The sequence below is a fragment of the Trypanosoma melophagium genome (assembly GCF_022059095.1).
Source record: "Trypanosoma melophagium isolate St. Kilda chromosome Unknown ctg8segment0, whole genome shotgun sequence".
NCBI lineage: Eukaryota > Euglenozoa > Kinetoplastea > Trypanosomatida > Trypanosomatidae > Trypanosoma > Trypanosoma melophagium.
The window spans coordinates 385,001-412,295 of NW_027125192.1; the positions used below are offsets into that span (position 1 = coordinate 385,001).

The window sequence follows — 27,295 nt, forward strand, 5'->3', positions numbered from 1 at the left end:
GTTTTTTTTTTATGTTCTTTTTATTGCTTTCCACACACACACACACACACACACTCTCTCTCTCTCTCTCTATATATATATATATATATATATATATATATATATGAATGTATGGTTACTGCGAATAGCACTCTCTGTGTGTGTTTTTAAAAGAGTCAGACGGGATTAGATGTGAAGCACAAATAATAATGAGAGAAAGGAAGAAGGAAATTACTCGATACGCAATTACTTATATATTATATAATGGAATCCAAACAGTAAGAAGAAACAGTAAAAAAGAAGAATGCGAAAAAAGACGAATATGAAGAGTAATTAACAATAAGAGTAAAGAATAGAAAGAAGGAAAGTTGGTGAGAGGAAAATACGTACACAAGTAATCAGTAGAAAAGAGTAATTATTTCGAACGATGATAACTACAACAATACGATTAACGAGGAGAAAGAAAGGGAAAGTAATGTACGTACAAGATAGAGGAAGACGTACTTTCGTTGAATTTCTCCGGAAATTAATACTATAAGTAAGTAACGAAAAGGAAAAAAAAGAAAAAGTGAACTGTGGAAATAATAACAATAATAATCTTAGTTAAGAGAAGTGTCTACATGTTCAACGATTAAAATGCAGGAAATGAGTGTAAAAAAGAAAAAGGGAGAGGACGAATTATCACTAACCACACCGTAGTCAGAGCGAAAAGTAGAGTTGAGTTGATCGACACTCCTGACTGGTGAATAATTGGAGATTTACACAAGAGAAATGCAGATAAGAGAGGTAATGAAAAAAAAATAGTAATGATAAAACGAAAATGTAGGAAGAACAAGGAATACTTAAAATAGAGTATATATATATATATATATATATATATGATTTCGAGATATTGGCTGCTTTTTGACTCTTGCTGAAAGAATAAAAATATAATAAATTGATTACCCGAGACGTTTAGCAAATATTTTCCCTATGTGTTTTAAAAAAAACCCTTTACAATTCCTTTCTTTTATTATTTATTATTATTTATTATTATTTATTATTATTTATTATTATTTATTATTATTATTATGTGGGTGTTTTCTTTTGGAAATTTGGCCCTTTTTTTTCTCTTTCTTTTTCTTTTTGCCTTATTTATTTGTTTTTATTTGGTTTTATGATTTCTATGGTTTTTCCATATTTACATGTGTTTATCTCGATTAATACTATCATTCATCTAACTCTCTCTCTTTTATTTCAGTACTGGTAGTAGTAAAAAGGAGTTTTTCCTTCTTTTTCTTTTATTTTGAAACAAAGAAAAGGGTGTACAATACACCCACACCCACACACAAAAAGAAAGTAAGAAAAAAAAGAATACGAATAAAGGAGTAGAAAAAAGAAAAAAGACAAAATCCATTTTTCTTTGTTTTATTATTGTTCTTGTTCTTTCTCTTATTTATATATACCATTCATGCTGTCTGGATTGGCGGCTGTCCGTAGTGTTGATGCGGTTGTGGTGGACCGCATGCGGTGGTGGCGCACCCGACGTGAAACTCGCACGATTTCAACAACAACAACAAAAACATTAACACCAATCTCAACAACATTAGCAACAACAACAACAAAAGCAACAATAGTACCGAGACGACAACGATCACACACGGCGCCACTGCAGAAAGTCTCATCTCATTCTCCTTCTTCTCCCTCTTCTCACCATCATCATCATCATAGTCATAATGTAGATGATGGGGGATTACGTAAACCGCCACGCACCGTTATTGCAGTGCGCAATCCAAAGTTACTTGTGTTTGTGCGGGGTGAGGCGACTGCGGAACACCGTGATGCGGTGCAGATGGCACTGCGTGAAACGGACGGCGATGTGTGGCTCACACAACTACTGAACACAGAGCGGGATTTCTACAGTACACAATTGCGGCCATATCGCAATAGTGGACGATCTCGTTATTCACTATTACGAGAGCGATCACGCCGGCGGGCTGCGTCTGTGCCGGCATTACCCGCCATCACACTGAATCTTCAAACTGGTCGTCGTAATAATAATAACAACAATAATAGAAGTAGTAACGTAAGGAAGAAGAAGGAAGGAAGAACCAATAGCAGCAGAAGCAAAAGCAGAGATGTAAGTCAGACGAGTGTGCGTAGAGGTATTGCGGCTAACAATAAAGAAAAAGTGGCACTTCCATCTATTCTCCGCCCCGCCCATCAGTGCCGGCGCGTGGAGTGTCTGCAGGACTCATATGTATTTCACCCGGAGGCCGATTTTGTGGGCGATGGGGCCTTTTCTCGCGTGTTCCGCGCGATGCCAATATTCCGCGGGGCCCCGAGTGATACTTTCTATGCGATTAAAGTGATTCCGCGACGTCGTTGGCGCAAACCGTTGGGTGTATCCACGAATTCCATCGCCCTTGATGGGGAGAAGAAGGAGAAGTACAATACGGAGAAACTTGCAGGTATAACAGGAAGAATAGGAATAGCAACAAATAGTGCAGTAAAGGCATCAAGATTTCAATCGTCAAATGGAGATATTGCGGCTCTGACGGCTTCTGCAACGGCTGCTGCTGGTGTTGTTGTTGATCCTGCGATGTATGGTCGTAGTGGTTTAGAGGAAGAGGAGGCCATGCATCGTGAACTTGTTGAGATTGAACGGGAAATATCCACAATTCGCAGATTACACCATAATTCATGTTCACAGTTTGTAGAGGCTCTACGTACACCGGATGAGTTTGTAATTGTGATGAATATGGGAAAAGGATGTTTAGATACTCGGCGTTATTTGCAAATGTATGGTAGTCCATCAGAGATACGTGTGGCGTTGATTCTCTATCAATTAGTGGGAACAGTGAATTACTTACAACAGTGTGAGGGTCTTATTCATCGTGATATTAAACTGGAAAATGTGCTACTCTCTCGTTTAGATATCTCACGAAATCAAATTCGTCAGGTTCTTGGTGAAGATATTGTGGAAGAAACACAGAGAACCGCAAATAACAGAGAACCAGAAACATACAATACACAAGAAGAAGAGGAAGATGAAGGAGAAGAAGAAGGAGAAACAAAAGAAAAAAAAACATCATCATCATCATCATCAAAGCAATATAGAAAGAACAGAGGGGATGCCAATAAACCGTATACTCATTCCTCTTCTACATGGGGAACCTTTTCATACCGAAAGAGACCAGAAGAACTTGATCAATTACTTAAAGTTACGCTCATTGATTTTGGACTTGCACGGCGAACAGCACGAAGGCCGGATAAATACCGTGGCCGCAATACACAAGAGGGAAATTTACAACGATCAGGACTGCAGAGAAGTAGTAGTATTAGCAATCGTGGAATTCGTGGTGGTGGTATGCCAACACCAATGCCATCTGCTGTAAATATATTTGTTTCTGTGGATAGTGAGAGCAGTTCCTGTGCTTCTAGTACAAGTAATACACCATCAGTCACATCAGCCTCCTCCATCGCATCATCATCATTATCTTCATCTCCCTCATCATCATTTTCTTCTTCGTCATCATGCTCTTCATTAGACTATGCCCCTCTTGTTAATGAGGCAACCGAGACGAATGCAAATACTAATGCTACTACCAACAACAATAATAATAGTAATAGTAATAATGGAAATGGAAATGATATGCCTGCCTCTATGGAAGAAGGTAATGGAGGTAATAGTGAAGAGTTAGCACGAGTGCCGATGGATGTACTATTCTCTACAGGAGATGTTCCTTTCACAACAGGCGAAAGTGAGACGGGAGCTGTTAGTATTTCACGTGATATGTTAACAGAGATTTATGCTACACATCAAGATTTCTTATTAAGTGCGGAAGTAGATGTAACCTCCATGCGAGATATTAACAGTCGTCCAGCAGAGGAGGGATTAAATCCCACAACTGTGCCTGATATACCCATTTCCCATAATACACAAATCTCCGATGTTATTCAACCCATGTGTTCTGCAGAGAACACCGATGGACGTCAACGTTCCCACCGTGAGGAACCATTAGAAGATGGTGATTCCATGTTATTTCTAACACCGTGTGGAACAGACAAATATCTTCCACCAGAGATGCTGCGTTGGATTGTCTCATATGGCTGGGAGCGTAAACCCACACCAGTGCGATTGGCGAGAAAATTAGACTCCTACGCTATTGGCATTGTGGCCTATGTTCTCTTAAGTGGTTGTTTCCCATTTAACGGCGCCTCACGGGCGAGTATGGCCCAACAACAACAGCGATGTACACCCAAGTGTAATAGTGAGCATTGGAAACATATTAGCAATGATGCCATTTCATTTGTTCAATCGTTATTAGAACCCGATCCGGAAGTGCGAAGTTCTGTTTCAGAGGCCCTTCAACATCCCTGGCTTCGTCGAGTCACGCGATTGGCAGAGAAATTAGGATTAGTGCCAATGCCAGAGGATGAATTGCATTTTTCTGGAAAGGCATTTCATTATACAACATCGGCAAGTCAATCCACACAACAACAACAACAATCACAACAAAGAACATCTACACAAGGGCATGAGTGTACAAATACAACCCAACGGTATAATGATCCCTTTCACTTTAGAAACAGTAATCGATCGACACAAGATAGTATTAGTCGTGAGGATAGTATTTACACCACACAACAGAAAAGACGTACCACATCGTATTTAACTTCGCATAACCTTGATACCCCAAACTCTGTTGCATTAACGCCTGCGATGTTTGGTGAAAAGGGAGGAGGAAATCGGGAGTTGTATACAACAACCACAACAACACCAACTATGACTCCTAGCAGAACAACACCCATGACACAAGCAATAAAACATGAAAAGGATAATCCTAAACATGTTGCTGTATCACCAGTAGTACAGACATTATCACCGGTAACAAAATCCCCACCGACAACGACACCAATGGCTACAGAGTTGTTAGCACAAATTGCTGTTGCACAAGTTTTAAAACGCGATGATGTTACTACTACTACTACTACTACTACTACTACCATGGGGAAAACAATAGGTGTGGAGAAGGGAAATGCAAAACCTACTCATATGTTTAAAAGTCTAGGGAAGAATAAGAAGGACCGAGAGGAAAGTGAAGAGAAAGAAGTGGAAGGAGAAGTTGAAGATGATGATGATCCCTTTACACGTATGTTTAAAACAGTGATGTCTGAATAAAGAGAAAAAAAACATAAAGAACGAGAAAGGGAGAAAATAGCCTTTGTTTAATTGATTCTTTCTCTGTGTATATGTTTGGTTTTATTCACACCAGTCTGAAGAAGAGAGAGGGGTGGGGGGAATTCGGATAGATCATGTTTAACTAATTCCTCACCCTTATTAGTGATTCTTACTATATGAGAAGTTAAGTTGGAAGAAAGAAAAACAAAAACAAAAACAAAAAGAAGAAATAATGGAAAAGAGAAGAAGAATATTGCTGAATAGCAAATATACAGAAGAGTACAAAAAAGAAAAAAAATAGTCCATTCCTCAAATGGGAAGAAAAGAGGCAAAAAAAGAAAATGTATATGTGAAGAATAAACGAGTACATTTTCTTTTTTTCTTTTTTCTTTTTTGCTTTCTTCTTTATTCGGAGTTTTTTTTGTTTAGTTTTTTTTTGGGGGTTCTTTTGCCTTTCTCATACTTTTTGTATGTCTTCACAGTTGCGTGTATATATGTGTGTCTATCTTTATTTTTCTCTTTTTTTCGTTCTCTCTTTTGTATGTTTTTTTTTTTTTTGCGCTCCCTTCTTTCTGTGGCTTGTGTGACTCTAACCCTTTTTTTCTTCCTTTCTTTTTTTTTCTCTCTATCTTTCTCCCTTATTTAAACCGACCATTCTCAGTTTTATTTTCGTTTTGATGTTTATGTTTATGTTTATATCTCAATAAGTGGTTTCTTTCTTCTTCAGTTCGCTCTTCCTTCTTTTTTTCTTTTTCTTCTATGCGTGTGTGTTTTCTTTCCTTGTTTTTTCCTCATTTTTTCCGTTCCTATGTCAGCATAGAACTCAGTTTTTGTTTTTTTTTCTTTTGTTGTGTTTAATAAGACTCAGCATTTATATTTTTGTCATGTACCATAATTCAGTCGAGCAGTTTAAAGAAACCGAAAAGAAGAGAAGGAGAATGAGAGAAAAAAAAATAAAAAAAGAAGAAAAATGTGAAATCCCTCGCTGTTTCTCTGTATGTGTCTCTTTGTGTATGTATGTTTATTTGTTTTGTGGAGGAAAAAAAGGGGAATGGGACTGTGAGTTAATGGTATATATACGTATATATATATATATATTTATATGTATATTTGACACTGGTGGATAAAATAACAGAGGAGACGTGTAATAAAATGAAAGAATGAAATTGAATGTCTTGATGAGACAAATATAAGTCTTTCTTTCTCTTTCTCTCTCTCTCTCTCTGTGTCTATTTACCGTTCTGTTGTCTGCAGATATCTCTCTGTTTATCTGAAGAGATGAAAACGAGAACGAAATGAAACAACAAAAGAAAACCCATAAGTGAAAAAACAAACAAAAGGGTCATAGAAACAAAATGTAAAGAGAGAAGAAAGAGGAAGAAAAAAAAGGAAGAAGAGAAAACAAAAAAGAAAGAAACAGTGAAAACAGGATGAGAGGAACAGAAGTCTTTATGGATTAAATATTTGTTGTGGCAGTGATGTGCTGAAGGACACTTATGTTTTTCTTTTTCATTTTCTTTTTTCTTCTCTGGTTATTTGGTTGGTTTGCGTTTCTTCTGTTAAATGAGGTGATATTCTTTTGGCTTTTCCCGTGGGTTTCTATTATAGCTCACCTATGAAGAGTATATACCCAAAAGTAATGGTGTTTTTTTTTTTCGTTCTTAATTTATGTATTGTGATTATTGATTCTATGACTTTGAATTGCTGCTTGGATTTGATTTCCGCTTATTTTTCTTCTTTTCTTTCTTATTATTTGGTGGGTACAACAAACGCACTAGTCTATAGATGAAACAAAGAAACAGATAAATAAATGTATACATATGTATAGATAACTGAGAAGCATGAAGAAAGGAAGGAGAATTCTCTTTTTTTTTTATTTTTTTTTTTCGAAAAGTAAAAAAAAAAAAACGTAGTATTGAGGCTTCATGAGAAGCGAATCGAATCCGTGAGATAGTTATTTCATATTCTTATATATTTATCTCTCTCTCTCTCTCTATATATATATATATATATATATATATCTTATGAATTAATTAATCTTTTTATTTCTTTCTTTATCTTCTCTTCATCTATCTATCTATGTTTATTAGTGAGCGTATGCCATCCCGCACTGTGGGAACACGCACACAACAACCCAAGGCGAAATCAGGGAAGTTAAAGCGGAAAGGGCAGTCAAAATCACAGAAAACCCGATCCCCAACAAAACGCCAACACAAAGAATATAAAAGCAAAACAAAACCCAAAGAAGTGAATGATGCCAATGTATTATTATATTCACCCAAAAGCCCAAGACCGTTATTACTTCCACTAGCATGTGAAAAGGTCCTGCGTCGCACTATATTACCAGAAATTTCCACCGGCGGCGGGTTTTCCTGTTGTTTATATGATGAACCCTTTACCGGTGTTCAGCCGCAGTCGCTCTTCAAATTCAGTGCGTTGGGTGGAAAACCCTCGCAGATGAATTTATGCCGCACAGAAGAACAACAACGGCCGGCCGCTTCTCTGCCTGGACTTTCGCAAAGATCTGCACATATTAATACACACTTCTCACCGTCACCAGTGCAGTTTGCCGTTTCACACACTTCTTCCGCTATTCAGCAATTAATGGGGCAATTTAATAATCCAACATTATTAGGGAATCCAACGGAGATGGAGGTGCATAGGAATATTCGTCATGGAAGTAAAATTATATGTGGAAAGATCGTAGGGAGTAATTCTATTTGTGCCGTGCGGGTTTTTTTTGTAGATCGAGCCATGTTAGAAAAAGTGAAAACGCTTGCTATGCTACGTACATCTTCTGCATCTTCTTTATCCTTATCTTCATCAACAACATCCATATTATCATTATCGTCTCCTCTGCCTCCTACTCTTCCTACATCTAGTGTTTCTACCACGCCTCTTCAATTACCGTTATCCGAGGCTTGTGGAGATACGGCAGGAGATGAGAAGAATCTGCATACAGTGCACGTGGATGTAAATAAGATGTCTGGAGACGATACAACATTACCGTTTCAAACAGAAAATAGCGAAAAGGAACAACAGCACCATAATAATAATAATAATAATAATAATAATAATAATAATAATAATAATAATAATAGTGGTGTTACACATCTATTACGTGAGGACAACGATAATGTAGAACAGTATCTTACCAAGGATTTCTTTCGTCATATACAGAAGAAACTTGAAAAGGAATTACTCCCTTCATCGTTTGGGGAACAAGTGGCAGAGATGATGGGTGAGGATACTGAAGATGATACAAAAGGATATTTTCTCTCCTCATCTGATGCTATTAGACCAATGGAAGAGACAGAGAGTGTGGAAGATCTTCTTAGCCCAGATGCAGGTCGCCGTCGTAGAATAATAATAAAGACAGAGAATGAATTAATAACTACTAAAGAGAATAGTCCATTACAACGTTCTGCAAGTCCTCTGTTAGAACCCGAATTAGGTAATGATGAAGTGATAACAACTTCTTTTAGTGATAAAAAGATGCCTAATACGGCAACTACAAAGAAAAACTTATCCGGTAGCAATTCTCCTTTTCGTGATCATATGGAAGAGGATGAGAAGCGTAATAGTGCGATCGCTTGGCGATTGCCTATTATGGGTATTGCTGTATTTCCATTATCTCCTGATATTCATGATATTCCTAGTTTATCTACATCCTTATCTCCAATGCCTCTGGGGGAGCAGCGATGTACGGCACCAACGGCCCCTTCTTCTTCTGCATTACAGTGTTCTCTTGGAGAGAACAAACTACCACATAAAGGTATGACATTATCAAGTACAACACCAGCAGATACTCAACCTTCTAATCACAGTAAATTTATAGCTTCACCAAATTTCAAATCCCTCTCTAATGCTTTTAACAATACTACACGTTTAGGTGGTATATCTAATGCTATGGCGGAGACCAAAAAGAATGCCTCTGAAGAGCCGGTTTCTAGTCGAAGTATAAATCGTATTAAAGATAGTCCTCCAATTGATCTTAATGTTTCAAGAGAATGTGGTGGTGGTGGTATGGGTAGAATTAGTCCATCACCGATAGGAGTTCCCTATTCGAAAACTTCATTATTTGCTATTGCCATGTCAATGCCATTAGTTCAACAAGGTAGTGTAGAGGATGTATTTAATGATTGGATTGAATCAAGTCATCCTTCATACTTATTACGTGAAACTGCTATTCGTAATGTTATTTATGCCGTTCTTCAACACTTAGCAGCTCTACACCGTCAAGGGAGAGTACATGGAAGTGTTAAGGCAACCAATGTTTTTGTTACATCATATGTAATGGAAGCTTTATCTTCTTTATCAAGTAAACAGGCAGCGGCTGCGGTGGCATCTATGAATATTGGTGGTGGAACTAAATTTGCCAATTCAACTGATGTAAAAGATATACATATTGGCAAAAGCCGAAGTGAAAACAATAGTGATAATGAGGATGATGATGATGATAGTAATAACAGTACTATGGGTCTTGGTATTAGTGGTATGGTTGGTGGAATTGTTGTAAGTGAGATCAGTGAAACTGAAATGGTAGCGAAAAGAACAGGAATAAATAGTGGCGGTATGGCTGGCGGTAGTAGTAGTACTGCAGCATTGGCAGCAACAACAACAACAGCAACAACAGCGAAAACAAAATCAAAAACATTAGAAGGACTTTGTCTTGGTTCTATAGATCAATTTAATTCGTTAGAGTGGCTAAAACACGTTGTGCTTGCGGATGGGTACTATGAACAGGTGGAAGAGGCACTTATTTCCTCCCTCGCCTGCGAGAGGAGGAAGGAGAAAAAGAAAAAGAAAACAAAACAGTCCACTAGGGAAGTTGTATCCACATGTATTCCCACATGTGATAATAATGAAAAAATCACAACAACAACAACAACAACAAGTGCAAACACGAGAACAAAAATGTTCAATCCACTTTGTTTAAGTGGAGCAGAAACATCTAGTGCGGTAGAACATGTGAAGGAATTACATATCTTTAAAGTGGAGGAACTCGAATATGTACCACCACCAGAGTGTATCACGCCTGAGAATTGTACAGATAATAATAATAATAATAATAATAATAATAATAATAATAATAATAATAATAATAATAATAATAATAGTAATAATAATAATAATAATAATAATAATAATAATAATAATAATAATAATAATAATAATAATAATAATAGTAATAATAAGTTTGTAGATTCCATGATACATAATACGAAAACGAATGAATCTCCCACTTCTCCAGTAATGGAAAACATACATGTACAACCGCCATTTCGCCAAATCTGTAATACACGCAATCCCCGATCTTTCCTCACCCCCGCATGTGATATTTGGATGGTTGGGATGTTGGCTATACAGTTAGCGGAGGGCGGGTGTCCGTGGTGGATGAAATTGCATCAACGTCCACTACCGCGATTACGACGAAATCCGTGGTCGTTGAAGTTTGCGGCCTTTGTGCGGCGTTGTGTTTGTGCAGATCCCACACAACGCCCAACTGCAGAGGAATTACTGCAAGATAAGTGGTTTCATAGTGCGTTATTAGAACAGACGGTTGGTGGTGGACTCTCATCATTAGTACAATCCACTCTTTCTCAACAACAACAACAACAACAACAATCACTAATACAAACACAACATAGTAGTGCTACTTTTTCTTGTGCGGTGCGTCCGTGTAGACGAGAGTTTCTTGATATTTTGTTAGAATATAATGAGTGTGCAGAGGAGTCTATTGTGCGGCTTACACAAGCTACTAAATCCGAAAACAATGTATTACACAGAAAATCTTCTTATTTCAGTTTGAACAAGAACAGTAAATCTTCCTTTGGTGTTTCTGTGAGTGGGAAGGAACCACCTGAATTATCAATGACTGTTCGTAAAGAATCTACTAATACTGCTACTGACGTACGACTTTTCTCTCCGAATAGTAAAATTACTTCCAGCAGAACAAGTTCCAGAAGCAGTAATACAAGTGATAACAGTCGGTCTACGAGTAGTCTTAGTTTTAGCATGAATGGCACAGTGTCGAATCATAGCGCGAAAATCGCCGATGATTCTGATAATAATAATAATAATAATAATAATAATAATAATAATAATAATAATAATAATAATAGTTATAAACATACAGGAACAAAGGCCGATAGGAAAGGGAATGATAAACACCCCGTTATATCACGTCAAACCAAACCCTTTTTCCTCGGCGCCGTCGGTGTGGCCTTAGAAACATGCGACGATGAAGTTCCATTAAGGAGTGAAAGTACCGAAAGGGAAACGCATGAAAATGTGTCATCACACATGAGTAGTAATATACACGAACGACAACGACAACAGCAACAAGACAAAGAATTACAATTACAACAACAATGTCCATCTTTGCATTATCCCACATTCCGAGAAGAACACCATGTATCATGTGAGAAACAGCGAGATTTAATGGGCGCCATATTACAAGCCTTTTGGAATATGCACAGAGAGTGTCGATTAGCAGCGGATGTGTGGTGTGTTAGTTTAATGCGGCACATGCGATTGGATGGACGAACGATGGATCTTGTTCTCCCACTTATCACAGATGAGACTTTACCATTCTTTGCCCTCAATGAAAGTGATATCCACAATAACTACAATAATAACAGCAACCTTCATTATAATCATCATACAAGTGGGAATGGGAAACTTTCTAATATCAATAATCTTCTTTCAAACACGACAAATGCTGCCACAACGACGATAAGTGGAAATATTGGTGGAGGTACTGCTGCTGTTGTTGTTTCTAACGGTGGAAATAATGCGGCATCGCAGGATGTACGTGGCACTACGGCGACTACTAATACAACTAATACTAATTCGACTACTACAAATGTGGCGGCCGGATCTCAACCGCAAACGTTAGTAGATGTAAGTCCCACGGCTTTTCATAATTATATGCTTTGTAAGTGGTGTGTGACAACATCTTGGGCATTGCAGCAGGAGAAGAGAAATGAAACGGTGCGTGAGGGGAAAAGATAAGAATAGATATGAGAAAAAGAGAAAAGTTGTTTTAGGGAGTTTTTTTTTACTTTATATATATATATATATATATATATATAACGATCTATTTATATGTACTTCTGATATGTATGTGTGCCTTTATTTTATCTTCATTTTATCTTCATTTTATCTTCATTTTATATATTTTTTTCTTTTTTTCTTGTTTATTTCTGATTATGACACGTTGTAGTAGCGATAGCAGGGAAGGGGGATTTTGTTCGGTACGTTACACCAGAGACAAAAAAAAAATAATCGCTAGGGTGAAATAGAAGCCAATCAAGAAAAAAAAAAACAACAAATAAAAACACACATAAACATTTATATATACTCATATAAATAATATATCTATCTATCTATCTATCTATCTATCTATCTATCTATATATATATATATATATATATATATATATATATATAAAGTTATTCGTTTAACACATCGATATCATGTCGATTCCAACATCAGCCGTAAGGACTCGCCAAGTCAATGATAAAAAGACGGGTAAAAATGCAGCTGCAACACCAACGGTAGCTGAACGACATGTCGACAAGAATGGAAAAAAAAAACATGGTAATCCTACAACTACAACTAAATCTGTTCCACCATCCTCACAAGATGAAGAAGAAAAGAAGATGAAGAGAGAAAAACGTTCACGTGAACAGGAAGAAGATGCTGAAGTTTTACATGGTTCCTTTGTGGTCGCCGATCTCCCAACGAACATGGCTGCTATTTACACCCGAACCGTACGTCATCTCTTACCACCACATCATCAAAAGTGTATTTCCGAGGCGGAAATCATGGAAGAAACCGACGGCGCCACATTAACGTTTGAAGTAGCCAATAAAGAAGTCGCCGCAGCGATGTTTAAACGCCTGCAGAATATGAAACTCTACGGTAGACGTTGGAAGGTGCAATATCACCCAATTCACACCGTACAGTGTGCGAAGGAGGCGTGTTTGGTGGATGCTCGACTTGTACCGGCGGCCCCGCGGGCATTAGCCCTTCGTGCACTAAGCGGCGTACAGGGATTTCTCACACTTGCCGATGTAATGGGTGAAACAAGAAATACAAATATAAATACAGATGAAGTGGCGGATAATAATACGGAAAACCACAGTGATGATATGAATGGTGCAGGCAACACATTTCCCACAAGAGTGCCAATGAGTGGAGGATCGGATGTGGACGTTGTGGAGCGGGTGGTCGCCTCATTTGTGGACGAGGGAAGTGCACTACACGCCCGGGCATTATTGTCAGGGCGGATGATTGGAAACTCGGGGGTGCGTATGTTTCTCGAGCGACACCGTTAAACTATTGTTTCTTTGTGTTTGTGTGAAGTTTGTTATGGTTGTGTGTTATCACGTATTTCAATTTCGTTTAAAACGTAAAGAAAGAAAGAAAGAAAAAGAAAGAAGAAAAAAAGAAGGAGAGAGAGAAGTTCAGGCCTTGTGTAACTACAAATATCTCCTCCTCCAACAACAAAAAAAAAAAATAAAAAGAAAAGTGCCGAAAACGGCGGTCTTTTCTCGTGTATCTTCTTTGGTAGTAAAAATTCCTTTTTGACCCTTCTTTATTCTTCTTTTAACGTATAGTGTACATTGTATTTACTCATTTATTACACTTTATTACTTTCTTTTCCTTTCTATTTACTTCTTATGTTCCTATTCTCTCCTTCTCTCTTTCTCTCTCTTTCTTTCTTTACATATACTCAAAAAACAAAAAAAAAAAAAACACACGCACAAAAGAGAGAGGAAGGCAGAAACTTCATCTCTCTTTCTTTACAGTTTTAACGTATATTGCGTTGATTTTGTTCAATAATTTGACAGGACAACTAACGGAGGCACATAAAGAGAGGGGAGAGGGAAGACAGAAAGTAAAACGTAAAAGGATAAAAGCACATATAAACAAAAAAAGAATTAAAGGAGGACATAAACGAAAATATTTATTTATTTATTATCGATTTATATCAACATTTCTTTAAAAAAAAAAAAACGATCACACTGGAGGAAAAAACAGAAAAACAAAACAAAACGGTGAATGTCGCGAAACACAAAAGAGTTTAATGAGCTGGCGGATAAGTTTACCATAACGTATGATCAGCAACGACGGGAACTTGAGCAATGTCTACAGTCCCGAGTAAACGATGATATTAACTTTGTATGTCAGAAGCAAAAAGGTGCATACTTAGAGGGTATTGCGAAAATATTTTGCAAAAAGGAATATGACGCTGGGGTTAAGTGTCAAAAAGCTGCTGGAGATCGATGGGCAACAGATTGTTTTAAAGAAAACGTAGCCTTTGGACAATGTACAGATACAGTACTTAAAAAATTGTATATTTATAATATCGAGCACAATAAGAAGAATCCTGCAGCAAATTGAAATAATCCATTGCATATTACACATGTGTTTTTTTTGTTTTGTTTTTTCGTTTTTACTGTTAACGTGTTACGATGATGTGTTTTTTTTTTTTCGCGAAATGGGCATGAATGAGGATATGATATTTATCTAAGTAAATACATGTATGTCTTTTCTTCAAAAAAAATTATTGTTACTCCTCATTTCTTTATGCTTGGTGTTGAGTGTTCTCTGTGGTTTAGTGTGGGGTTAAATATAGTCCCAATCATCACATGGATAATCAGGGGGTGGTACGAGAGGAAACAAATTTCCACACTGGGAATAATAATACTATAAAAGGGAATAAAACACCAATATCATCGACACAAGAAACAGAAACATCATATTTAAATGGGAGTGTTATCGACTCTAACAGTTGGTCTAAATATCTTCGAGAGTCATCAACCATATTCTGTGAGCTTGAGCGTGAAAGGATTGCTGGATGGAATTCAAAGGCATTAGATGATTGGTATCAACAACGGCAACAGACACAGAATAAAGGGAGTGGCAATCACAGCAACGTAACGAATGCTCCAACGACTTCATTTGCTGGAACTGATGTTGCAAAATTGTGTGATCGGTACTGCACCCACGCCAGTCGTATCTTAACTAGTGCTGCTCCAGAATACTTTACCTCCCACCCAACCATACGCAGAAAGCAACAACAAGAACAAGGAGTGAAGCAAATACAGAAAGACGAAGAAGAAACTCCTCCAACTTTTCTTGACCTTGGTTCCGCTCCTGGAGGTGTTTCCAAATTTCTCGTAACCCAGTTACACTGGAGTGGTGTTGGCGTCTCACTACCAGAAAGTCGCGGCGGTATTGCATTCGAGAAATCTTGGCTACCTTTGTCATCATCAGAGTCTTCCTACAAGTTTATTGAGGGAAGCATTACGGAAGATGATTGGCAAAGGGCTATTAAAGGAAAAAAATTCTTTTTTGTTAATGGTGGTGCAGTACAAGACCATGGACAGCGTGAAAGTGAAAGGTCCGATAAAAATAATAGCGAGAGCAATAATAATGAGAATATCTCTTCCTCTCCCTCACCATTAGACTTGCCCCCATGGTTTAACTTCCTTGTACCTCAGCTGCGAATTGCAGTGGAGCATGTTGAGGATGGTGGTGTTATAATGGTCGTATTTGGTGTGCCGCAGTGTGCGAGTCTTTTTATTATGCTGGAACTCATGCAGCCGCTTGTGCGTGGCGATATTCACATTGTGAATACCATGCATTTGACAAAGTCCCCTGTGTACGTGATCCTCACGGATGTCCGCATGGCGGCTGGCGGTGCAGATCGCGCGGCGTGGGAGTTGCTGCTGCGGCGCATGAGCGAAGGCGCTGGGGACTTTTGGCGTGGCGCCACACACGACGGACTGCGGCTGGCGGTGCGTGGGTTTGGGCGGCACCGTGGGGGTGTGGAGGCGGTGTGGGCAAAGACCACAGCATTCCTGCGACGGCGCCGCGTGTGTGCGGAGCGGGGCGTGGCGTCAGCAACAACAGTCGTGAGTGGTGATTGTGCGGTGAAGCGACAGCGGGAGTAGTGTCTCTGTCAGCAATGAATGAGTGCGACAGCCCCTCATGTCTCCTTTTCTTTTTGCTTATCTTCTCGATACACTCCAACGGTCAGGCACTGCGTGACGGCTGGGGGTAAATACATGTGGGGTTAATGCATTGCCTTGGGCATGTACATCTTTTTTCTCTTATTTTTTCTATTTCTTTTGTTTTCGGAATGTTGATTGTATAATTGCACGAAACCAAGCAAGTACTAGGGGTGGAAAGCAAACTAAAATATCCAAACAAGGAGTTTAATCAAACTGAAGGGATCATCACAGAAATGCAGGCAGACATAGGTCTGCCATTATCTGGGACTTCGTCGTCACAACAGCCTCTTTCAAGGCCCTCATCTGGACCTGATTTCTCTTCAGCAGATGTGAATATACCGGAGCACGGTGCAAGGCATGCGGTAAATAGTGTGCCAACGAAAAAATTGAATGAATCCTCCGTGGGTCAGACGAAGTATGCTGCTCCCGTGTTGGATGCTGAAACACGCAACTTGGTTGCTCGCATGCGTGGAATTATATACAACCAACGCAGCGCTGACGAAGTGAAAAGGAATAAACAAGCAGAAATGCCGGCAACAGCGACCCCGCCGTATGATGTAGATCATATTGGTAAATGGTCGTATCTCTTTAGAAATCCATTTGCCAAAGAGCCCAGAGCTTCAACACTATCTCAAAAGATGGCAATTCCCGACGGTATACCGACCCGTGCTGCTGTTAATAATATTGGGGCTGTGGGTGGTAGCGGCTGTACGGATGCTATGATTTATGGCCTAAGAGCGTCGGGGCCGCCAATGCTACAAAAGTGGCACATAGTACTCACTGCCGGAGTTGGTGATGAGAATGAGGGGGAGAATGGTTTTATGACACTAGAATGTGATCCACCCTCCGCTGCCACGACCGAAAACAGTGGGAAGAAAGACACCAACAGTAACACCACCCAATTCGATAGTACCACCATCATTAAACACCTCACACGCATGATATCGCCATTGTCATACACCATACGTGCTGTTTTCTACTACGATTGTGACTTCGGCAGTTACATGCTGCTGACATCTGATACTGCCCGCTACGCTGGGTGGAGGTTCCGGGTCTTTGTCGTTCCACAAAGCTCTTCCCGGCCACTTGACCGGAGAAGTGACACACTGCTATCTGCAATCGCACCATCCATATCATCTAGCGAAAGCGATGCTGCTACTGAAACCAACAGAGGTACACTGGGCTCGGGACTTCCAGCCATTGTTTCGTTGCCTGCAACCACAAGGTGTACTACGTGTGCTTTGGGCAATCCGCAAGCCAAGGTTAACACACAGAGCAGGGGAAAAGGGATATCAACACCTTCTTTACAGCAACTTTCTAATAATTCTGTTTACAGTGACTCTCAGCTGCCGATAATTGATCGGCTTCAAATTGAGATTCAAGAAGATATGACACGTTTGAAATCCATTGTTGAGAGTGTCGAACCAGCATTACCACGCAAAAAGAATTATAGCTTTGGCAATCATGGTGATTCTCGGAACTCATGTGGGAGAATGGAAGCAATACCTGCTATTACTACTACGGGTGGTGCTACTAAAACAAGTAGTATTGCACCACGCTACTCCGTTCGTCCCCCGGTAAGTATATACACAAGTCACCGTTGCCCCATGCCAAATAGTGTACAGACGTGCACGGCGAAATCAACATTATGCTCTGGTGCTGCCACGTCCACACGGGACGGTCTGGAGGTAGTGCAGTGTGTTACATGCGCCGCTGTCTCGGAGCGGCCGCTGAGCAGGCGATCGTCGTTGGCCGCGCCGCAGAGCGTTGTGACCTCCATTCAGGAGCAGGAACAGGAGCAACATAAAGGGGAGGGTGTAGCAGAAAGAAAGGCATCGGGGGAGATGAAGTGGGGAAATGCACATGAAGCCCTCTACACCATTGTTCGAGAGCGCTCCCTTTCCCACGATACTGCGTCCGTTGAACGCTCGCGAAGGGGCCTGTCAATAGCAGAAGAAGGCTTGCTCTAGTAATTGCTTTTTGCCTATTTTACGGCATGAAAAAGGCGGCATTTGTTTAAGCCGTTCGAATATGTTTTCCTTTTTCGTATGTTTTTTAAAAGAATTTTTTTTTTTTGGGCGTATCATTTTTTTTATTACTTTTGCACCATATGTAAGGCATTCTATTATACTTAAATATTTCTGTTATCCTCATTTTGTTTCGTTTTTCGAGCAGAGTTTTTCGTCAAAATTGAAATTGAAAAATATAATTATACTGTTTTTTTGTTTGTTTTTGTGCTTCTGGTGCCATCATGGTTTAACTTCCTTGTACCTCAGCTGCGAATTGCAGTGGAGCATGTTGAGGATGGTGGTGTTATAATGGTCGTATTTGGTGTGCCGCAGTGTGCGAGTCTTTTTATTATGCTGGAACTCATGCAGCCGCTTGTGCGTGGCGATATTCACATTGTGAATACCATGCATTTGACAAAGTCCCCTGTGTACGTGATCCTCACGGATGTCCGCATGGCGGCTGGCGGTGCAGATCGCGCGGCGTGGGAGTTGCTGCTGCGGCGCATGAGCGAAGGCGCTGGGGACTTTTGGCGTGGCGCCACACACGACGGACTGCGGCTGGCGGTGCGTGGGTTTGGGCGGCACCGTGGGGGTGTGGAGGCGGTGTGGGCAAAGACCACAGCATTCCTGCGACGGCGCCGCGTGTGTGCGGAGCGGGGCGTGGCGTCAGCAACAACAGTCGTGAGTGGTGATTGTGCGGTGAAGCGACAGCGGGAGTAGTGTCTCTGTCAGCAATGAATGAGTGCGACAGCCCCTCATGTCTCCTTTTCTTTTTGCTTATCTTCTCGATACACTCCAACGGTCAGGCACTGCGTGACGGCTGGGGGGTAAATACATGTGGGGTTAATGCATTGCCTTGGGCATGTACATCTTTTTTCTCTTATTTTTTCTATTTCTTTTGTTTTCGGAATGTTGATTGTATAATTGCACGAAACCAAGCAAGTACTAGGGGTGGAAAGCAAACTAAAATATCCAAACAAGGAGTTTAATCAAACTGAAGGGATCATCACAGAAATGCAGGCAGACATAGGTCTGCCATTATCTGGGACTTCGTCGTCACAACAGCCTCTTTCAAGGCCCTCATCTGGACCTGATTTCTCTTCAGCAGATGTGAATATACCGGAGCACGGTGCAAGGCATGCGGTAAATAGTGTGCCAACGAAAAAATTGAATGAATCCTCCGTGGGTCAGACGAAGTATGCTGCTCCCGTGTTGGATGCTGAAACACGCAACTTGGTTGCTCGCATGCGTGGAATTATATACAACCAACGCAGCGCTGACGAAGTGAAAAGGAATAAACAAGCAGAAATGCCGGCAACAGCGACCCCGCCGTATGATGTAGATCATATTGGTAAATGGTCGTATCTCTTTAGAAATCCATTTGCCAAAGAGCCCAGAGCTTCAACACTATCTCAAAAGATGGCAATTCCCGACGGTATACCGACCCGTGCTGCTGTTAATAATATTGGGGCTGTGGGTGGTAGCGGCTGTACGGATGCTATGATTTATGGCCTAAGAGCGTCGGGGCCGCCAATGCTACAAAAGTGGCACATAGTACTCACTGCCGGAGTTGGTGATGAGAATGAGGGGGAGAATGGTTTTATGACACTAGAATGTGATCCACCCTCCGCTGCCACGACCGAAAACAGTGGGAAGAAAGACACCAACAGTAACACCACCCAATTCGATAGTACCACCATCATTAAACACCTCACACGCATGATATCGCCATTGTCATACACCATACGTGCTGTTTTCTACTACGATTGTGACTTCGGCAGTTACATGCTGCTGACATCTGATACTGCCCGCTACGCTGGGTGGAGGTTCCGGGTCTTTGTCGTTCCACAAAGCTCTTCCCGGCCACTTGACCGGAGAAGTGACACACTGCTATCTGCAATCGCACCATCCATATCATCTAGCGAAAGCGATGCTGCTACTGAAACCAACAGAGGTACACTGGGCTCGGGACTTCCAGCCATTGTTTCGTTGCCTGCAACCACAAGGTGTACTACGTGTGCTTTGGGCAATCCGCAAGCCAAGGTTAACACACAGAGCAGGGGAAAAGGGATATCAACACCTTCTTTACAGCAACTTTCTAATAATTCTGTTTACAGTGACTCTCAGCTGCCGATAATTGATCGGCTTCAAATTGAGATTCAAGAAGATATGACACGTTTGAAATCCATTGTTGAGAGTGTCGAACCAGCATTACCACGCAAAAAGAATTATAGCTTTGGCAATCATGGTGATTCTCGGAACTCATGTGGGAGAATGGAAGCAATACCTGCTATTACTACTACGGGTGGTGCTACTAAAACAAGTAGTATTGCACCACGCTACTCCGTTCGTCCCCGGTAAGTATATACACAAGTCACCGTTGCCCCATGCCAAATAGTGTACAGACGTGCACGGCGAAATCAACATTATGCTCTGGTGCTGCCACGTCCACACGGGACGGTCTGGAGGTAGTGCAGTGTGTTACATGCGCCGCTGTCTCGGAGCGGCCGCTGAGCAGGCGATCGTCGTTGGCCGCGCCGCAGAGCGTTGTGACCTCCATTCAGGAGCAGGAACAGGAGCAACATAAAGGGGAGGGTGTAGCAGAAAGAAAGGCATCGGGGGAGATGAAGTGGGGAAATGCACATGAAGCCCTCTACACCATTGTTCGAGAGCGCTCCCTTTCCCACGATACTGCGTCCGTTGAACGCTCGCGAAGGGGCCTGTCAATCGCCGACGAGGGAGATCTCCTTGCTGATTCTGCTGTGACGAGGTCCCCTTGCAAGGTCCGGTTGGTGCCCGCTCTGGTGCTGCCACGTCCACACGGGACGGTCTGGAGGTAGTGCAGTGTGTTACATGCGCCGCTGTCTCGGAGCGGCCGCTGAGCAGGCGATCGTCGTTGGCCGCGCCGCAGAGCGTTGTGACCTCCATTCAGGAGCAGGAACAGGAGCAACATAAAGGGGAGGGTGTAGCAGAAAGAAAGGCATCGGGGGAGATGAAGTGGGGAAATGCACATGAAGCCCTCTACACCATTGTTCGAGAGCGCTCCCTTTCCCACGATACTGCGTCCGTTGAACGCTCGCGAAGGGGCCTGTCAATCGCCGACGAGGGAGATCTCCTTGCTGATTCTGCTGTGACGAGGTTCCCCTTGCAAGGTCCGGTTGGTGCCCGCTCTGGTGCTGCCACGTCCACACGGGACGGTCTGGAGGTAGTGCAGTGTGTTACATGCGCCGCTGTCTCGGAGCGGCCGCTGAGCAGGCGATCGTCGTTGGCCGCGCCGCAGAGCGTTGTGACCTCCATTCAGGAGCAGGAACAGGAGCAACATAAAGGGGAGGGTGTAGCAGAAAGAAAGGCATCGGGGGAGATGAAGTGGGGAAATGCACATGAAGCCCTCTACACCATTGTTCGAGAGCGCTCCCTTTCCCACGATACTGCGTCCGTTGAACGCTCGCGAAGGGGCCTGTCAATCGCCGACGAGGGAGATCTCCTTGCTGATTCTGCTGTAACGAGGTCCCCTTGCAAGGTCCGGTTGGTGCCCGCTCTGGTGCTGCCACGTCCACACGGGACGGTCTGGAGGTAGTGCAGTGTGTTACATGCGCCGCTGTCTCGGAGCGGCCGCTGAGCAGGCGATCGTCGTTGGCCGCGCCGCAGAGCGTTGTGACCTCCATTCAGGAGCAGGAACAGGAGCAACATAAAGGGGAGGGTGTAGCAGAAAGAAAGGCATCGGGGGAGATGAAGTGGGGAAATGCACATGAAGCCCTCTACACCATTGTTCGAGAGCGCTCCCTTTCCCACGATACTGCGTCCGTTGAACGCTCGCGAAGGGGCCTGTCAATCGCCGACGAGGGAGATCTCCTTGCTGATTCTGCTGTGACGAGGTCCCCCTTGCAAGGTCCGGTTGGTGCCCGCTCTGGTGCTGCCACGTCCACACGGGACGGTCTGGAGGTAGTGCAGTGTGTTACATGCGCCGCTGTCTCGGAGCGGCCGCTGAGCAGGCGATCGTCGTTGGCCGCGCCGCAGAGCGTTGTGACCTCCATTCAGGAGCAGGAACAGGAGCAACATAAAGGGGAGGGTGTAGCAGAAAGAAAGGCATCGGGGAGATGAAGTGGGGAAATGCACATGAAGCCCTCTACACCATTGTTCGAGAGCGCTCCCTTTCCCACGATACTGCGTCCGTTGAACGCTCGCGAAGGGGCCTGTCAATCGCCGACGAGGGAGATCTCCTTGCTGATTCTGCTGTGACGAGGTCCCCCTTGCAAGGTCCGGTTGGTGCCCGCTCTGGTGCTGCCACGTCCACACGGGACGGTCTGGAGGTAGTGCAGTGTGTTACATGCGCCGCTGTCTCGGAGCGGCCGCTGAGCAGGCGATCGTCGTTGGCCGCGCCGCAGAGCGTTGTGACCTCCATTCAGGAGCAGGAACAGGAGCAACATAAAGGGGAGGGTGTAGCAGAAAGAAAGGCATCGGGGGAGATGAAGTGGGGAAATGCACATGAAGCCCTCTACACCATTGTTCGAGAGCGCTCCCTTTCCCACGATACTGCGTCCGTTGAACGCTCGCGAAGGGGCCTGTCAATCGCCGACGAGGGAGATCTCCTTGCTGATTCTGCTGTGACGAGGTCCCCCTTGCAAGGTCCGGTTGGTGCCCGCTCTGGTGCTGCCACGTCCACACGGGACGGTCTGGAGGTAGTGCAGTGTGTTACATGCGCCGCTGTCTCGGAGCGGCCGCTGAGCAGGCGATCGTCGTTGGCCGCGCCGCAGAGCGTTGTGACCTCCATTCAGGAGCAGGAACAGGAGCAACATAAAGGGGAGGGTGTAGCAGAAAGAAAGGCATCGGGGAGATGAAGTGGGGAAATGCACATGAAGCCCTCTACACCATTGTTCGAGAGCGCTCCCTTTCCCACGATACTGCGTCCGTTGAACGCTCGCGAAGGGGCCTGTCAATCGCCGACGAGGGAGATCTCCTTGCTGATTCTGCTGTAACGAGGTCCCCCTTGCAAGGTCCGGTTGGTGCCCGCTCTGGTGCTGCCACGTCCACACGGGACGGTCTGGAGGTAGTGCAGTGTGTTACATGCGCCGCTGTCTCGGAGCGGCCGCTGAGCAGGCGATCGTCGTTGGCCGCGCCGCAGAGCGTTGTGACCTCCATTCAGGAGCAGGAACAGGAGCAACATAAAGGGGAGGGTGTAGCAGAAAGAAAGGCATCGGGGGAGATGAAGTGGGGAAATGCACATGAAGCCCTCTACACCATTGTTCGAGAGCGCTCCCTTTCCCACGATACTGCGTCCGTTGAACGCTCGCGAAGGGGCCTGTCAATCGCCGACGAGGGAGATCTCCTTGCTGATTCTGCTGTGACGAGGTCCCCCTTGCAAGGTCCGGTTGGTGCCCGCTCTGGTGCTGCCACGTCCACACGGGACGGTCTGGAGGTAGTGCAGTGTGTTACATGCGCCGCTGTCTCGGAGCGGCCGCTGAGCAGGCGATCGTCGTTGGCCGCGCCGCAGAGCGTTGTGACCTCCATTCAGGAGCAGGAACAGGAGCAACATAAAGGGAGGGTGTAGCAGAAAGAAAGGCATCGGGGGAGATGAAGTGGGGAAATGCACATGAAGCCCTCTACACCATTGTTCGAGAGCGCTCCCTTTCCCACGATACTGCGTCCGTTGAACGCTCGCGAAGGGGCCTGTCAATCGCCGACGAGGGAGATCTCCTTGCTGATTCTGCTGTAACGAGGTCCCCCTTGCAAGGTCCGGTTGGTGCCCGCTCTGGTGCTGCCACGTCCACACGGGACGGTCTGGAGGTAGTGCAGTGTGTTACATGCGCCGCTGTCTCGGAGCGGCCGCTGAGCAGGCGATCGTCGTTGGCCGCGCCGCAGAGCGTTGTGACCTCCATTCAGGAGCAGGAACAGGAGCAACATAAAGGGGAGGGTGTAGCAGAAAGAAAGGCATCGGGGGAGATGAAGTGGGGAAATGCACATGAAGCCCTCTACACCATTGTTCGAGAGCGCTCCCTTTCCCACGATACTGCGTCCGTTGAACGCTCGCGAAGGGGCCTGTCAATCGCCGACGAGGGAGATCTCCTTGCTGATTCTGCTGTGACGAGGTCCCCCTTGCAAGGTCCGGTTGGTGCCCGCTCTGGTGCTGCCACGTCCACACGGGACGGTCTGGAGGTAGTGCAGTGTGTTACATGCGCCGCTGTCTCGGAGCGGCCGCTGAGCAGGCGATCGTCGTTGGCCGCGCCGCAGAGCGTTGTGACCTCCATTCAGGAGCAGGAACAGGAGCAACATAAAGGGGAGGGTGTAGCAGAAAGAAAGGCATCGGGGAGATGAAGTGGGGAAATGCACATGAAGCCCTCTACACCATTGTTCGAGAGCGCTCCCTTTCCCACGATACTGCGTCCGTTGAACGCTCGCGAAGGGGCCTGTCAATCGCCGACGAGGGAGATCTCCTTGCTGATTCTGCTGTGACGAGGTCCCCCTTGCAAGGTCCGGTTGGTGCCCGCTCTGGTGCTGCCACGTCCACACGGGACGGTCTGGAGGTAGTGCAGTGTGTTACATGCGCCGCTGTCTCGGAGCGGCCGCTGAGCAGGCGATCGTCGTTGGCCGCGCCGCAGAGCGTTGTGACCTCCATTCAGGAGCAGGAACAGGAGCAACATAAAGGGGAGGGTGTAGCAGAAAGAAAGGCATCGGGGAGATGAAGTGGGGAAATGCACATGAAGCCCTCTACACCATTGTTCGAGAGCGCTCCCTTTCCCACGATACTGCGTCCGTTGAACGCTCGCGAAGGGGCCTGTCAATCGCCGACGAGGGAGATCTCCTTGCTGATTCTGCTGTGACGAGGTCCCCCTTGCAAGGTCCGGTTGGTGCCCGCTCTGGTGCTGCCACGTCCACACGGGACGGTCTGGAGGTAGTGCAGTGTGTTACATGCGCCGCTGTCTCGGAGCGGCCGCTGAGCAGGCGATCGTCGTTGGCCGCGCCGCAGAGCGTTGTGACCTCCATTCAGGAGCAGGAACAGGAGCAACATAAAGGGGAGGGTGTAGCAGAAAGAAAGGCATCGGGGAGATGAAGTGGGGAAATGCACATGAAGCCCTCTACACCATTGTTCGAGAGCGCTCCCTTTCCCACGATACTGCGTCCGTTGAACGCTCGCGAAGGGGCCTGTCAATCGCCGACGAGGGAGATCTCCTTGCTGATTCTGCTGTAACGAGGTCCCCCTTGCAAGGTCCGGTTGGTGCCCGCTCTGGTGCTGCCACGTCCACACGGGACGGTCTGGAGGTAGTGCAGTGTGTTACATGCGCCGCTGTCTCGGAGCGGCCGCTGAGCAGGCGATCGTCGTTGGCCGCGCCGCAGAGCGTTGTGACCTCCATTCAGGAGCAGGAACAGGAGCAACATAAAGGGGAGGGTGTAGCAGAAAGAAAGGCATCGGGGGAGATGAAGTGGGGAAATGCACATGAAGCCCTCTACACCATTGTTCGAGAGCGCTCCCTTTCCCACGATACTGCGTCCGTTGAACGCTCGCGAAGGGGCCTGTCAATCGCCGACGAGGGAGATCTCCTTGCTGATTCTGCTGTGACGAGGTCCCCCTTGCAAGGTCCGGTTGGTGCCCGCTCTGGTGCTGCCACGTCCACACGGGACGGTCTGGAGGTAGTGCAGTGTGTTACATGCGCCGCTGTCTCGGAGCGGCCGCTGAGCAGGCGATCGTCGTTGGCCGCGCCGCAGAGCGTTGTGACCTCCATTCAGGAGCAGGAACAGGAGCAACATAAAGGGGAGGGTGTAGCAGAAAGAAAGGCATCGGGGGAGATGAAGTGGGGGAAATGCACATGAAGCCCTCTACACCATTGTTCGAGAGCGCTCCCTTTCCCACGATACTGCGTCCGTTGAACGCTCGCGAAGGGGTCTGTCAATCGCCGACGAGGGAGATCTCCTTGCTGATTCTGCTGTAACGAGGTCCCCCTTGCAAGGTCCGGTTGGTGCCCGCTCTGGTGCTGCCACGTCCACACGGGACGGTCTGGAGGTAGTGCAGTGTGTTACATGCGCCGCTGTCTCGGAGCGGCCGCTGAGCAGGCGATCGTCGTTGGCCGCGCCGCAGAGCGTTGTGACCTCCATTCAGGAGCAGGAACAGGAGCAACATAAAGGGGAGGGTGTAGCAGAAAGAAAGGCATCGGGGGAGATGAAGTGGGGAAATGCACATGAAGCCCTCTACACCATTGTTCGAGAGCGCTCCCTTTCCCACGATACTGCGTCCGTTGAACGCTCGCGAAGGGGCCTGTCAATCGCCGACGAGGGAGATCTCCTTGCTGATTCTGCTGTAACGAGGTCCCCCTTGCAAGGTCCGGTTGGTGCCCGCTCTGGTGCTGCCACGTCCACACGGGACGGTCTGGAGGTAGTGCAGTGTGTTACATGCGCCGCTGTCTCGGAGCGGCCGCTGAGCAGGCGATCGTCGTTGGCCGCGCCGCAGAGCGTTGTGACCTCCATTCAGGAGCAGGAACAGGAGCAACATAAAGGGGAGGGTGTAGCAGAAAGAAAGGCATCGGGGGAGATGAAGTGGGGAAATGCACATGAAGCCCTCTACACCATTGTTCGAGAGCGCTCCCTTTCCCACGATACTGCGTCCGTTGAACGCTCGCGAAGGGGCCTGTCAATCGCCGACGAGGGAGATCTCCTTGCTGATTCTGCTGTGACGAGGTCCCCCTTGCAAGGTCCGGTTGGTGCCCGCTCTGGTGCTGCCACGTCCACACGGGACGGTCTGGAGGTAGTGCAGTGTGTTACATGCGCCGCTGTCTCGGAGCGGCCGCTGAGCAGGCGATCGTCGTTGGCCGCGCCGCAGAGCGTTGTGACCTCCATTCAGGAGCAGGAACAGGAGCAACATAAAGGGGAGGGTGTAGCAGAAAGAAAGGCATCGGGGGAGATGAAGTGGGGAAATGCACATGAAGCCCTCTACACCATTGTTCGAGAGCGCTCCCTTTCCCACGATACTGCGTCCGTTGAACGCTCGCGAAGGGGCCTGTCAATCGCCGACGAGGGAGATCTCCTTGCTGATTCTGCTGTGACGAGGTCCCCTTGCAAGGTCCGGTTGGTGCCCGCTCTGGTGCTGCCACGTCCACACGGGACGGTCTGGAGGTAGTGCAGTG

At 45.2% G+C, this 27,295-nt stretch overlaps 13 protein-coding genes across 13 annotated transcripts; 11 read left to right on the plus strand and 2 right to left on the minus strand.

Annotated features, from left to right (window-relative positions):
- Positions 1-1,429: 1,429 nt before the first annotated feature.
- Positions 1,430-5,143, plus strand: LSM04_005906 (Protein kinase domain; the record flags this gene model as incomplete). The annotated part of the gene is made up of 1 exon (XM_067333293.1): positions 1,430-5,143. One exon carries the CDS (start codon positions 1,430-1,432, stop codon positions 5,141-5,143), a length of 3,714 nt encoding a protein of 1,237 aa, XP_067186116.1.
- A 2,079-nt stretch (positions 5,144-7,222) lies between these two features.
- On the plus strand, positions 7,223-12,160 carry LSM04_002427 (uncharacterized protein; the record flags this gene model as incomplete). The annotated part of the gene is made up of 1 exon (XM_067333294.1): positions 7,223-12,160. The coding sequence occupies one exon, from the start codon at positions 7,223-7,225 to the stop codon at positions 12,158-12,160; it is 4,938 nt and encodes a 1,645-aa protein (XP_067186044.1).
- A 464-nt stretch (positions 12,161-12,624) lies between these two features.
- LSM04_003293 (uncharacterized protein) lies at positions 12,625-13,488 on the plus strand (the record flags this gene model as incomplete). The annotated part of the gene is made up of 1 exon (XM_067333295.1): positions 12,625-13,488. One exon carries the CDS (start codon positions 12,625-12,627, stop codon positions 13,486-13,488), a length of 864 nt encoding a protein of 287 aa, XP_067186063.1.
- A 727-nt stretch (positions 13,489-14,215) lies between these two features.
- Positions 14,216-14,557, plus strand: LSM04_001776 (uncharacterized protein; the record flags this gene model as incomplete). Its single annotated transcript, XM_067333296.1, has 1 exon — positions 14,216-14,557. The coding sequence occupies one exon, from the start codon at positions 14,216-14,218 to the stop codon at positions 14,555-14,557; it is 342 nt and encodes a 113-aa protein (XP_067186029.1).
- A 248-nt stretch (positions 14,558-14,805) lies between these two features.
- On the plus strand, positions 14,806-16,113 carry LSM04_002044 (uncharacterized protein; the record flags this gene model as incomplete). Its single annotated transcript, XM_067333298.1, has 1 exon — positions 14,806-16,113. The coding sequence occupies one exon, from the start codon at positions 14,806-14,808 to the stop codon at positions 16,111-16,113; it is 1,308 nt and encodes a 435-aa protein (XP_067186034.1).
- A 293-nt stretch (positions 16,114-16,406) lies between these two features.
- Positions 16,407-18,902, plus strand: LSM04_003297 (uncharacterized protein; the record flags this gene model as incomplete). Its single annotated transcript, XM_067333299.1, has 2 exons — positions 16,407-18,092; positions 18,450-18,902. 2 exons carry the CDS (start codon positions 16,407-16,409, stop codon positions 18,900-18,902), a joined length of 2,139 nt encoding a protein of 712 aa, XP_067186064.1.
- A 294-nt stretch (positions 18,903-19,196) lies between these two features.
- LSM04_009754 (uncharacterized protein) lies at positions 19,197-20,543 on the plus strand (the record flags this gene model as incomplete). Its single annotated transcript, XM_067333300.1, has 1 exon — positions 19,197-20,543. The coding sequence occupies one exon, from the start codon at positions 19,197-19,199 to the stop codon at positions 20,541-20,543; it is 1,347 nt and encodes a 448-aa protein (XP_067186179.1).
- A 26-nt stretch (positions 20,544-20,569) lies between these two features.
- On the plus strand, positions 20,570-21,759 carry LSM04_000135 (uncharacterized protein; the record flags this gene model as incomplete). Its single annotated transcript, XM_067333301.1, has 2 exons — positions 20,570-20,881; positions 20,953-21,759. The coding sequence occupies 2 exons, from the start codon at positions 20,570-20,572 to the stop codon at positions 21,757-21,759; spliced, it is 1,119 nt and encodes a 372-aa protein (XP_067185996.1).
- A 181-nt stretch (positions 21,760-21,940) lies between these two features.
- Positions 21,941-22,216, minus strand: LSM04_006127 (uncharacterized protein; the record flags this gene model as incomplete). Its single annotated transcript, XM_067333302.1, has 1 exon — positions 21,941-22,216. One exon carries the CDS (start codon positions 22,214-22,216, stop codon positions 21,941-21,943), a length of 276 nt encoding a protein of 91 aa, XP_067186120.1.
- Positions 22,217-22,279: 63 nt separating this feature from the next.
- On the plus strand, positions 22,280-23,730 carry LSM04_007773 (uncharacterized protein; the record flags this gene model as incomplete). The annotated part of the gene is made up of 2 exons (XM_067333303.1): positions 22,280-22,988; positions 23,042-23,730. 2 exons carry the CDS (start codon positions 22,280-22,282, stop codon positions 23,728-23,730), a joined length of 1,398 nt encoding a protein of 465 aa, XP_067186146.1.
- A 23-nt stretch (positions 23,731-23,753) lies between these two features.
- Positions 23,754-24,862, plus strand: LSM04_006815 (uncharacterized protein; the record flags this gene model as incomplete). Its single annotated transcript, XM_067333304.1, has 2 exons — positions 23,754-24,462; positions 24,516-24,862. The coding sequence occupies 2 exons, from the start codon at positions 23,754-23,756 to the stop codon at positions 24,860-24,862; spliced, it is 1,056 nt and encodes a 351-aa protein (XP_067186128.1).
- A 25-nt stretch (positions 24,863-24,887) lies between these two features.
- Positions 24,888-25,163, minus strand: LSM04_007678 (uncharacterized protein; the record flags this gene model as incomplete). The annotated part of the gene is made up of 1 exon (XM_067333305.1): positions 24,888-25,163. One exon carries the CDS (start codon positions 25,161-25,163, stop codon positions 24,888-24,890), a length of 276 nt encoding a protein of 91 aa, XP_067186145.1.
- Positions 25,164-25,226: 63 nt separating this feature from the next.
- Positions 25,227-27,288, plus strand: LSM04_005457 (uncharacterized protein; the record flags this gene model as incomplete). The annotated part of the gene is made up of 2 exons (XM_067333306.1): positions 25,227-25,935; positions 25,991-27,288. The coding sequence occupies 2 exons, from the start codon at positions 25,227-25,229 to the stop codon at positions 27,286-27,288; spliced, it is 2,007 nt and encodes a 668-aa protein (XP_067186102.1).
- Between the last annotated feature and the right edge of the window lie 7 nt (positions 27,289-27,295).